A 13304-nucleotide genomic window follows, 5' to 3' on the forward strand; every position below is an offset into this window, starting at 1 on the left:
TCATTAATAGTGTTTGTAAGTACTGTTATGGCCACAATTATTAGTGAATTCTACTCTTCCTAAAAATTTTGTAAAAATGAGGTGTTCCTTTTTGAAGACGTCAGATGATGCCGATACAGCTTGTACTTTCAGAAAATCTGTTGGGACTCAGAATATTTCTGTGGTACTACTGGGTTTTTGATCACTTCAGCAGACTATTCCTGTTAGTGACTGTGCAGAACAAAAAACAAATTCAATTTGTTTTGTCTCTTGTCTATTATTGTAAAGAATTGTATTGGCTTTTCAGTTTTCTTTGAGCCTTAAAAAGCCTCTGTGATCTCTGAAAGCATGTAGTTATGACTAGATAGCATCTGATACCGTGCACACTGAAGACCAACAACTAAGTTTTGGGTTTGGTTTTCAGGAAAAAGTTATTCATTCTGAAATAAAAGATAGTAATGTTTGACCTTCAGAGAAGGAAAGCAAACACTGTATAGACAATAGTAGTTCAGAAAGTATTAAATGAAAGCTTAATTCTAGGTGAACTTCTGAGGTTTGGATTGAGTATGTGTCCAAAATATGTGTCCGTGTTTTACCTATGGACACAGCTGGATACAAGCGAGTATTTCTTTTTTCGAGTAAACATTTTACCATCCTTAAAAGACTCAGAAATTTGAGCAGAAAATATCACTTATCATTAGCATTTTTTGTTGTGGTTTTTTTTTTTTAATTGATACAAGGACTCATCTTTCTCAGGCACTTGCTCTGTGACATCCCTTTGCTCTGTGACTTTTGTTCTTCAAAAGCACATGATACTTTTGGTATGTGAAAGACAGTAGAGGGGAGTTAATAACATCTGACTTTGTTTACAGTGTTAGTAGCATCTGGCTTTGTTTTTGATTGATTCTGGCCGTTTGGTATTATGCTTTAAATGTGAATTTGTACACAACTGTACAAAAAAAATGGTATCTTGATTTTTACTGTGTTATAGCTCAAAATCTAATTGTATTGGTTAGAAATTTCCTCTCATACACTTCATGGATAACACTGCAGTACTTTGATCTTTTTCGTGTTTTGCTTGATTTGCTAAACAATTGTTAACAGTTGAGTCTTTTAAGTCAAAACTAAACTGACATAATATGACCAGGTTAGTCAACTGAAATATTAAATGAAGCTGATAAATGTGTGTTTACAATTATTTTGTAAATGCTAACAGCTTTATTGTTGTTGTCTTCTCCCTGCCTATACAAGCAATATTAAATCACACTTTGGACTTGATCGATTTTTAGAGGATTGTTTTGCTACTTTTCAGACTGGCACAAGGCAAAAATGTAAAAAGAAACATTGGAATATGTTTACTAGGAAACAACTAATTCAATTTTCTTAAATCACACTGATAAGGAAAAGTTATTCTGGTTCAGTTGGGAAAATCATTCCTGAAGGACATACATAACTAGAAAAACACAAGCAAGGCTGATAATTGTGTAATGCCATGAAGTAATAAAGTGTTTGGTAATGTTTTATAAATAGCTAATGCATAGAGACAGTAAATAATTTGTCATATTTCAACCTGGGCTTTTTCTGTGATTTGATAATTGTTTTTCTTGTGATTCTTAGGTGCTGCAGTAGCTGGAATTTACAGAGTAGCAGGGAAGAATATGGCTCCCCTAGAAGCTCTTGTCTTTGGTGTTGGACAGACAGTACTGACATTAATTATCTCATTTTCAAGAATTCTTGCAACGCTTTGAGACTTATGTAGAAGGGGGGAAAATCAACTAGTCTTAAGGAAATCTTTAATATGAGGAGAAGCTTCCTGGAAGTGGATTCATCAGCTTATGAACTTGAATTCTTGTGCAAGAGAAAGGAAGCTATGTGGAAAGTGCACTACAAATCTAGAGGCTCAGTCAAATGAACAGACTGTCCTCTAGTGTTGGAACTGTTGTACTTCTGCACTGCACCTCACGTGCCTCGGTCACAGGCAAGGTGCAATCCTGGTGTGCGGAGTGGAGATGAAGCACCTTGAACAGCTGCCAGTCAGGTTAATGCTTGGTGATGGAATCATTGTTCTTAACATGTAATAAAGTATTAAGGAGTGGTCCTGAAAATTGCTGTATGTGCCAAACTTGGAGTTTAATTCTGAGCAGGTGGCTGGGTAAGTTTTGAAATATGGCAGAGTGCTGTGAACATACACAATTCTCTTTGAGCTCTAGTGAAATAGCAAGGTAACTGACTTTTGTATTAGCAGAATCTCTTTCAATGCTGAATGTTCTTGTTCAGCATTCAAAACAACTGCTAGATCTGTTTCAAAATGTAGATGAATTTCGATGGGGCTTAAGAACCACAGCTTTAACAACCCTGATATAATTAGCACTATGTGAAGAATGGCTTATGGCAGTTTTCTGAAGCTTAGCACATTTCTTCGTGATTTTAGCCTGTCAGAAATCAGGAGTTTAAGGAGACTGTATGAAGGTTACTAAGTACAATCTGTTGTGTATGCACAAACAAACCTTAAATTGATGTTTTCCTTGAAATTATTTTTTCTTAAACGTAGAGATGGTTATCAACCATTCTGCAAACCTCAGAAAGGATATTTGTTGCAGATAAACTCCCTGTATTTATTTAACCAGTGATGGGACCCTTAACCCTACATGTGTTCTGTAAAGAACATGCAAATATAACGGACTCTCAGACAATACACCTATGAGGGAAATGGAGAGGGGTAAAAACATGATATACCGTTTTTCTACTGAACAAAAATATTAAGTTTAATAAAACAGTTGCTATACTCCAAAAATTTGGAAGTGAGGCAGCACTAATGTATTTACTACCTTGTTTCTGAACACTTCATAACTTTGGAAAGATTAAGATACCTGGAACTTTCAAATACTTAGCTTCCAGTAGTTTGTGCTTTTCTAGTTTAAAAGGGACAGTAGTGTTGTGCATGTGGAATGTCTTAAATGTGTTTTGGAGTAAATAGAAATTTTAGGTCTAATGACTGTTGATGAAATACAAAATTTAAAAGACATAAAGTTCTATGAGGAATAAGGAATCTTTTACATCTTTCCTCATCTGAATGCTTTTCAGCAGTTGGCTCTGAATACTGAAAGGAAGAGTAAATTGCTGAAAGGTTTTGCTGTTATGATGTCGAAAAGATTTTCCGGGCTGTTGAAAACAGTGGGGACCTACTGCACAGATAAAACAATATGGTTAAAATATAGCTTACAATCCAGTCATTGCTTAGTGCTTCAAAAATAACAAATTAACCTGTCTGCCTTTATCTTACTCCACATATTTTTTTTTAAGTACTAAGAAAGCTAATATTATTTGTTTTCTTTATAAGTATTATTTGTTTTCTTTTTTTAAGTCTTGTTTGGCAAATGTACAGTTATGAGCTTTGCAGGGGACAAGTTAAAATATAGGTTTTTAAACATTTTCAGTGTTATATTTTTGACTTTGAATTGCTTTAAAAATGTGGCTGAATACATATTCTCTCATTGTTTTGAGTGTCTTCAAAACCTTATTTTTGTAGTTTGTTTTTTTGTCTTGTGGCTTTTACATTCTGCTTATACTTTTTGGCAAACAACCATTGCACTTTAGTAGACAATGAAGTTATTACCACTGTAAAAAGCAATTGAAACTTCTCCCCATTGTCTTAAATTGTGAGAAAACTGGTTTCAGGTATTTAAGTCAGATTGAATAATAAAATAATTGAAGATATTTCTCCTAATGTGCCTTGTTACATATATATTTAAGGGAGAGGATTAAAAAAAAACCTGTTACATCTTCATTCTTCTTCTGTTTTGGTTATTTCGATTTCATTTGGTTACTTGATACAATGTCTTATTCAACAGACATCAAACATTTTGTTTGACAACCTGGAAATGCTTGTCTGAATCAAAACCAACCATATAACGAAGGACTGTATTCTGTAGTTTAGATTGTCTCCACATTAACTCACACTGAAAATTCTTCCCAGGTTCCAAATTTCCTTGAACATCTCAACTCGTATTTTTTCTAGAGGCTGTTATGCTGCCAATAATCAATGACTTGCTGTCTTTCACTAGGTTAAACTGCAGCAGACTACTACTAACTGATGAGATACATATACTTTTATTGATGAACTTCATTCTGCATTTTAATTACAGTGCTAATGAAGTTGTTGCCATTGTAATTTTCCTTTTTTTGCAGGAGGCGTATTTAGAGGTTTTAAGTTACCTTTCTCCAAGTAATTTTTGTTTCTTAGATTGTTGTAATCACTTTTTAAAAACTGTGTGCTTAGTTGTCTCTGCATTGTGTAGCATTATTGCCTGGCAACAAAGGGACAGGCAGATAATATAATGCTTAAGTGGCTTAACAGAGACAAAAGCTTTATTTGACAGAAGTTTGTTTTCAGCTGTTTCTTGTGAGGAATTTATGAGGACAAATAGTTTGTCCATGAAGTATTCTTTGATCATAACATAAACGTACTGCATAATAACTCCAACAGTGAAAGGAAGTATAAGTGGCCTTATGTCTGCAAAACTTCTAAGTTTCATTCCACATCCCTAGAAAGACCATTGTTAAGCCTAAGGTGCTTTAGTCAGTGCAGTTTATGGATATATGTGTGCATGTGCGTATACATATATATATATATATGTGAATGGTGGCTTTGCAGTGTTTTATACCTGACACATACTAACAACTGAAATAACTTTTCCAAGAAACATAAAATTACTTTAGATAACCTTCCCCTCCCCCCTGCCCCGCTTCATTATTCTACAAAGATATCTTGTGTGTGAATGGCACTGATGGTACTCTGGTTCCCTTTGGACAATACAGCGTTGTGCAGATGTCCATATGGGCTGTTTTAGCACTATCTTCAAATAGCCCTGCCTGTCTCTGCGTTGTATCACTAGGCACATTCTGCTTTGTGCAGAACAAATAATGCATCAACACAATTTAGTCTTTGAAAGAGGTGGGAGTACTGAATATAATATTTAATGTGAGAAAGCTTCTACTGCTTTGTTAGAAGCTACTGTTAGAGATTTAAACATTCCACACACTTTCAATTTATCAGTATGATCACAGAATCATAGAATATCAGGTTGAAAGGGACCTCAAAGATGATCTGGTCCAACCTTTCTTGTCAATAGCATGGTCTAGACAAGATAGCCCAACACTCTGTCCAGCCAAATCTTAAAAATGGCCATTCAGTGTTGGGGAATCCAACACTTCCCTGGGGAGATTGGAATAATTCTATTGGAACAATCTCCTATTGGAATCTCACAGAGTAACTTGTACCCGTGACCCCTCATCTTTTCCATGTGACTCCTTGTAAAAATGTAACTAACTATGCTTCAAGAATTGGAATATGGTGGTAAGTTCCTCCCTAAGCCTTCTTTTCTCAAGGCTGAACCAACCCAGTTCTCTGTCTTTTCTCATATCTCAGGCTTCCCAGGCATTGATTATCCCTGTGGCCCTTCTCTGGACGCTCTCCAGCCTGTCCATGTAGGCTTTTTGTGTAGCAGAGACCAAAACTGAACACAGTATTCCAGGTGTGGCCTGACAAGCAGCCTGACTAGAGTGGGATAATGATGATTTTATCTCTGTTGGTGATGCCCTTGTTGATACAGTCCATCATCCCACTGGCTTTCTTTGCTGAACAGCACAGTACTCACTCATATTGAGCTGCTTGTCCACCAGGACGCCCACGTCCCTTTCCATAGAGCTGCTACTCAGCCATATTGATCCCAGCCTGTGCTGCACTTCTGGATTATGTTTTTCCAGGTGCAAGACCTTACACTTATCCTTGTTGAACTTCATAGGGTTCTTTTTTGCCCATTCTTCTGGCCTACGTACGTCTTTCTGCAGGGTTACTCTTGCTTCTAAAATGTCCACTTCCCCACTCAGTTTGGTATCGTCAGCAAACTTCGTCAGGATATGCTTGATCCCGTGGTCCAGATCACTTATGAAGGCATTGAAGTGTTGGGCCCAGTATCAGTCCCTGGAGGGCCCCACCTGTGGCAGGTTGCCAGTTTGAAAAGGAACTATTTGCCACCGCCCTCAGGATGCAGCCTGTTGGATGGTTCCTCACCCACTGCACAGGCCTCTCATCTGGACCGTCACGCATCAGTTTCTCTAGGAGGATGCTGTAGGAAACCACATCAAAAGCCTTGGAGAAGTCTAGGTAGACGATATCCATCACTGGTGCTATGTCCTCTGAGCAGGTTACTTTGTCATGGAAGGCAGTCAGATTCGTCGAGCACGATTTGCCCTTGGTGAATCCCTACTGGCTCTTCCCAATCATGTGATTCATCTGACCTGTGGTAGCCCCCCAGAGGATTCATTCCATAACTTTCTTAGGGACTCTAGTAAAGACGGATGGGCCTATTATTTCCTCAATCCTCCTTTAAGCCCTTATTGTAGATGGGGCTCAAGCTCCTGTGACAAGTTGCACACCAACTCTTCCTTTACTGTCTGGGAGTGTGGTTTGTGTTTGCATCAACTTGGATTTCTGTGTCCCAGGGCTGGGGGCCTGGCAGTGCTGATAAAGATGGAGGTGAAGGAAGTGTTGAGAAAATGTCTGCCTTTTCAGTGTTGTTGGTGACTGTTCAACTCTCCTGTTTTAACTGGGTGCCGAAATTTTCTTTCTGCTTTCATTTACATAGCTGAAGAAGCCTTTCTTGGAGTTTTCGACATCTCTGGCCAATTTCAATTCAAGATGAACTTTGGCTTTTCAAACTGTATCTCTTCACACCCTGTCAATGTCCTTATAGTTCTCCATGGCTATTTGTCTGCTTTTCTATCTCTGGTATGCTTCTCTTCTGGCTGTGAGCAGATTCAGAGGTTCACAGTTAACCCAAGGTGGTCTCTTGCTCTGCCTGCTTTCCTGACCTTAAAGGGGTTGAACTGGTTTTATGTTTCCAGGAGACTGTTGTTGAAAAACTCCCAGCACTCACTAGCCCCTTTATCCTCCGTGCTGACCATGGCATCCCTCTCGACTGAGGTCTGAGCATGCTGAAGTTCGCTCTTCTAAATCTAAAATGTATGTCTCAGCGTGCTCAGCAGGATCCCAAACTCCACAATACTTTGATTGTGGCAGCCAAGGCTATCACTAAGTGGAATATTACAAAGCAGGTTTTTTTGGCTTATAAGTAGCAAGTCCAGCAGTGCCCCATTCTTAGTTGGCTCATCTAACATTTGTATTCCAAATATGTCCTCTTTGTATTCCAGGCACTTGATGGGTAACATGTGAGCTGCTGTATTGTTCTTCCAACAAGTCCCTGGGTATCACTCATAAGAACCAGATTCTGGTGACCCAAAGCTTGCCTAAGTGACCCAAATATTGCTTCGTTGGCCTTATTGTCTTGGTTTGGAGGTCAGTAGCAGATGCCTTCAGTAAGAATTGGGGACAACCTCTCTGATCTTGACTCAGAGGCATTCCATAAAGCTTCCACAATTGCCATGCATATTGGTATACATACACTTGAGGTGGTTAGTCTTCTGGTTCTCATCTTGGGAATCAGCTAAGGAATATTTGTCACTGCGCTGATTGGCCTGACCTATTGCCGAGATCAAAAAATTTTGTTTTGACTCAAAAACTGCAGCTCTCATGTAGGAAAAAAATCTTCCAAGTAATTATTGTCAGTCATCTTGTGGTAATTTTGACGTTATTAAACTAATCTCAGTACTTGAGTAGCGATGATTTGATGTTTGCTGGTGACTTTTTTTTTAAAAAAACCAATAATTTAACCAGTTTTGAACATTTGACATGGACCAAAGAGAGTAGCCCTGATTTTGTCTAAAATAGCTTTCTATTTTTGAAGTACAATGTTTTTATTATGCTAAGGGAAATAGTATTCCTCCACAACATATTGCATTTTATTATTTGATATTTATTTTGCTTACAATCTGTAGCTGAATGCTGTTGTATGGGGCTATAAGAACTGATGTAATTGTTATTTTCTGGTTTAATTTATGTATTTCATGCACTAGGCATATTCTAATAATGCCTTTCCTGCATTAAATCTAAATATTTTATCATGAGCACATTAAACTGTATGGTTTTGTACACAGCCATTCCACATCACATCTGTGTAATTCCAGATAAGCAGACACAATAGTATTCCTAGGTGCAACGAAGTGTGGATGAATCAGTTAAGGCCCCCCTGCCAAAAAAATTATGTGACACTAATAAGGCTTAGAAATGCAATGAAAATTTTTTTCAGTTGCTTTTTTGATTTCTAGAAATAGACTTTTTCATCATATGTGTATTTCTGTTAAGGGGAAAAATGTAGAGATTGGTTGTTAGATGGCAACTGCAACATAATCTAGTTCCAAGCAATTTTAGTTAAAATGAAATTCTGAATTTTGTTCATAAATTATGGTGGAGTACTGCATACATATAAATGCTGGAACATAACTTTATTTCAAAGTTACCAAATTTTAACATAAAACTGCATCAATATCAGGTATTGATGGGATACCTTTTCAATTATTACTTTTTTTTCTTTTTAACCTCTAAATTGGGAGCAGCCTAACGTAAAAAGACTGTTTAAATCGTCAGCTGTTTCTTCAGAAGGCATAAGTGTTCTTTGTGTACAGGTGAATTTAACAGAGCTGAAAAAGGTTAATGGGAAAAGCATTCTGTACTTTGTCCCAGGAGAGAAGTCTTTAGCTGGGCTGCATTAGTTTGTATATTTAACTGCACATCCTTTTGGGGAAAATTAAGTTATCGTGGAAGGTAGGATTCAACTTGAGTACATATGTTTGATATCTTGTGAGTGTGAAAGATTATGTACTGACAGCACAATGCTAGCCACAGTTGTGCCTGAAGTTGCACTTGAAATCACTTTGTGCATTAATTTAAAATCTAATCACAAAGATATGTTAAAGCCCCTAAAGACGTATTACTGCTTAGAGTATTCTCCCAGTGTAGCAGGTGTAAAAACAATTATACTCTAAAGCAGTGATCTAAAGAAGTACTTTCTGTCAGGAACACACAGTTTTTGCAGTGCTAATTGTTCATCTTGTATTTACTGAAGACTTTAGTAAGTTACTACCTGAATTTGACAGAATTTGTCAGTTGTTAAAAGGAATGGATAGCATGTCCTTTTGTGCGTCTTGTGGGAACTGAAAAAAACCAACAAGTATAAGGCAAAGTAAATACTGAAGAGATATTTTCAATAAAATAAACAATACTTGGTTGATACAAATGGCATTGGTTTTGATTTGAGATCTAACTTTCTAAGTTTACTTGAGATATTTAGTATTTAGTATCACCATTGTAAAATCTGTTTCTTGTTATATTGATTATCCATCAATATAGGGTATATTGATGAAGCCGTGGGAGCTAAAAATCTAAAAGCTTTTAAAATTACTTGGCTGGAGGTTTTACTCGTTTGAAATGTGCCTAATTTTTATACAGATAATGAAGTTCTGAAGGTCCTTAATATTTTTGGGGTTTTAAGGGATAATCAGGTATCTATGTAACTAAACTTTTGACTGTGACAATATATAGAATAGCACATAATTCTTCAGAAATGCTTACAGAAACCACTAAGAATAGGTACCTATTTTACAGTTAGAAAAAGACTACAGTATTTAGCATCTGTATTGATAACTTTAACAGTTGTACTATAAGCTTTACAAATCCAATCAGCATTCTAACCTTTTGCATTTGGCTGAGCAAATAAGGAGAAGAGGAAAACAGGAATTTGAAAAAGTTTAAACACAGAAAAGGTAAAAATATATATTAGTCCACTGACAAAAGTGTGCTCCTTCAGTGTGGTTTTTGACCAAGCATGACTTAAACAATAGATCATACCCAATGCAGCATGGTATCTCCCCATAAAGTGTCTTGTGGGTAGAACGCATTCTTCATATTTGTATTAGAAGTGAATGTTTGTATCTTCATTTTATGAAGTTACCTAAGCTGAAGGGTTGTGACCTATGCGTTGTTATGAAGTTCAAAGATAGCAAGAACAGTGATGGAGAAGAGTGATTTAACATGTAGTTGATCTATGCTTTGTACAGGATTATATTACACTGTACAAAAGATATTTGTTCTGAGTTGTGGATGTACTGCATGCTCATGTAATAGTTTAGCTTCAATTAAAAAAGCGTGACATTTAAGCTGTAAATACTGTATACTATTATCTTTCTTTTTTTAAGCAACTTTTTTATTTCTCTGTTTGTGTACAGTTCTCTATGTACATATAAGAAAACACAACATTTTGAGAAACTTTTGTAGTTAACTTTTGCATTTTAATTCCGTTAACGTTCTAAATATGACCATTTGTCTATTTAGTTCAAAGTTTTCGTTGTATGGTTTCAGGTTCTTTTAAAAACAGCAATAACAGTTGGGCAATTACTTAAAGTAAAACATTTTCCTGCACAATTTCCTCTTCCGTGGTTTAGAATGGAGTTACAGTGGAACACTTGTCCAATTGTAAGATTTAAAGCACCTTTAAGTTTATCTTTTTTTTTTCTTTTTCATGGTAGGAAATGTTTTGTAGTAGCTTATATACAGAATTTAGAAGTCAAACACAATTTCTTGTGCTAATTTATTTGATTAAAAATTTCTATTAAAATATTTTCATAAACTTTCCATAGCTTATTGCATGTTCTTCCAAGTAATCATGAAGCTGTGTGTCAACCTCTGTATGAAATACTCTGATAACCCAAGTTTTACATTTTGTGAACCTGATAGAAATGTACAAATGTACACATAAAATAAAGCTAAAATTGGTAATTAAGTGATGTACTTTCTTCTAGACTATAGTGGTGTGCTCCTGCAATCATCCTAATTGTGATTTATAGACAGAAAAAAACCTTCAGTGGGACCTGTGTCTGCACCAGACCAAAGTGTGTTGTGGGCTAGACTTTGATTTCTCCATTATTTTTCCCATATTGTTTTATAACCTCTGTTTCTGATTGTTAAACTTTAGCATGTGGGAAAAAATGCCTAAGCAAATGAAAAATCTATAAATGGCTAGTTACAACAGAAAGTGAGGCAGCTGCTTTTTGTAGTTATAATAAGGATTTGCTTATGAAACTGGATGTGTGTAGTTTAGAAAACAAATTAGTTTCAGAAATGAAAACCAGATTGATAGAGTCCATGAGGTTAAGCCAGCTCACACTGGAATGCTGTTTGGGGAAAAATATGCTTAGTCACCATAATATAAATGTTTTTAGGTTTTTTGTGGTTGCTGACCTACTGAGATATATAGATGCCATTTGTTCCTGCTTTTGTCACATGTACTTCATTTTTAAAGAAGTCTAATTCACTGTTAGTGTATTAGTCTTTCCCTCTTGGAGATGCCATTTTGACAGACTATGATGTAAGCTTTTTATTGCTTATTTTAAATAAAAGATAAAGTTTTATTTGCCTTATATTTTCTTAAAGCAGTCCGTGAGAGCATTCACTGGTAAATCTGTGTCTGTTCCGTGCAAACTGAAAGTACTGCTTTTAGAGATCGCATCACAGGAGCTGATTTATGAAGAGCTTAAGGGGCTTTAGAGAGTATAAAACCAGGTTACAATGTCTCAAAGTAGTTTTGGGTTGGTTTTTCGTTTGGTTGGTTGATTTTTGTTTTGTTTTGTTTTTTGTTGAATGCATTTGTGGGTTTCGTGGTTTTGTTTGTTAGTTTGTTGATTTGTAAATTAAAGTTACTTTCAAGATGAGCTTTTAGTGTGAGTGATTGAGGCACAAGAAGGGAAATCGATCTGGAGGAAAGGATTCAAAATACCTGAATCTTCCCATTATAAACTGTGGAGGAACTTGTGTAAGGAACAATGCAATACTGTGCAAAAGTATAAGCTTTCAGAGTAACTGCCAGAAGCAAGCAGCTACTTTGATTTTGTACCCTGTGTGGGGTACCTGGCTCTGCAGAAGAGCTGGGTACCTTCGGGATCTGGCTCTGACCGCAGCAAGGATGCCTCACCAGCTCCCTGGCTGCCTGCCCTGAACCACTGCAGGAACATCTGTGAAAACTGAGCTGTGTCTGCAGCAGGAACCGGGTGGGACAGCAGCACCTGGAAGCTCTGGAACTGCTCCAAGATAAGTCCATCTTGTAACGAAACTGGAGCCCTGTCTCTGGGAAGAACGATGTCCGAATGCCATTTCCAGTATGCTGCAATGGCTCATTCAGAACTAATTTAGTAATTTTTTTTCCTTCTTAAAAAATAAGATGTGCTTATTTTTAAGACATGTTCTCCTGAAGAACAGACTTTCTTGCTTTCTGAAAAGCTTAGTTTCAGGGAATGGTGTTAAGCCATTGCATTTTATGTTGCTTCACAGAAAGGCTTTTAAATCACTTTACTCTTCCTGATGCACAAGAGAAATAGTGTCATCTTTAAAGTACCAAAAGTAATTAGCCTGGTGAGGTGGATGCTACCAGACTAAAACTCTACATTTATAGTTCTACATATTATAAAATATATAACGTATCTACAAACATATATGTAAATATAGAGATGTGTAATACAGAATTTTTATGTGTGTCCATATTTACTTGAGCTCCTCATACTGGCTGTACTTGTGTAAATAATTGTGGGGTCTACCCTTTCTTTTAGAAGTAATATCTGTTATTTTTCCCTTTTAAGTATTCCTAGTAAGCTTCAGCACAGAATACTAGTGTAGGTGGAGCTTATTCAACTGTAAAATAGGATACATGTTTTAATTATTCAGAGAGCATGAAGACCCAATTTTATTTCAAGTATGTTCCTTTTGTCCAAATAAATTATGGCATGTGTCAGCCCAACTGTGTTGATGGATAATAGAACAACACAGATTACTGGCATTCCAGGAATGATAGATGTTGGCATTATCAGGGGTTTTAAAATTGTTAAAAGCTGACTGAAAATATTATTGTAGAATAGCAGCTCGAAATTTTATCAGTAGAAGGGGAGCCAGAGTAATCAGTTGTCTGAGCATATAGCTTCCTATTTAACATGGACTGTATTTCAACACAACTGTTCCAAAAACAGACAAAGCTGTCCCTTTGCACAGTGCCTGACTGTCAACTGAGCAGTACCTTTGTACAGTGGTTGCATTTTACTTTAGAGCTGCCTAGACCATCGCTGGTGCTATTACAAAATTAATTAAATAACGGTGCCTTAGAATGTTTCTAATGCCTGCACCATTTGTTCTTTGTTTAGTGTTGTAGCAGTTACAGCTAATTCATGCCTCTCTATTTCAAAAGCATGCTGTGTGTAGCTTCTGCTTGTAGAACAATGCAAGTACCTTCCCTCGGTGGAGGATTTAGATGTTATTTGTTGTTCACTAACTATCCTGGGAGAGGTGTGCAGCCCTGCTTCTAGGACTGGATAGCCTAGAGCTTTAG

The 13304-nt window shown here is 36.7% G+C and overlaps 1 protein-coding gene across 8 annotated transcripts in view; it reads left to right on the forward strand.

Moving 5' to 3' along the window:
* TMEM170B (transmembrane protein 170B) overlaps window positions 1-11352 on the forward strand; it is a 105454-nt gene extending 94102 nt beyond the window's left edge. For 7 of the 8 annotated variants that reach the window (XR_004357261.1, XR_004357264.1, XR_004357265.1 and 4 more), the window contains one exon: window positions 1597-1707. Coding sequence is in view for 1 of the 8 variants with exons in the window: in XM_032688899.1 (XP_032544790.1) it covers window positions 1597-1727 (131 nt within the window). In the remaining 7 variants the exon portion in view is untranslated. Of the gene's footprint in view, window positions 1-1596 lie in introns of all 8 variants that reach the window. The other variant, XM_032688899.1, reaches the window with a different exon arrangement.
* Window positions 11353-13304: the final 1952 nt, after the last annotated feature.

The sequence above is a fragment of the Chiroxiphia lanceolata genome, chromosome 1, assembly GCF_009829145.1.
Source record: "Chiroxiphia lanceolata isolate bChiLan1 chromosome 1, bChiLan1.pri, whole genome shotgun sequence".
Taxonomy (NCBI): domain Eukaryota; kingdom Metazoa; phylum Chordata; class Aves; order Passeriformes; family Pipridae; genus Chiroxiphia; species Chiroxiphia lanceolata.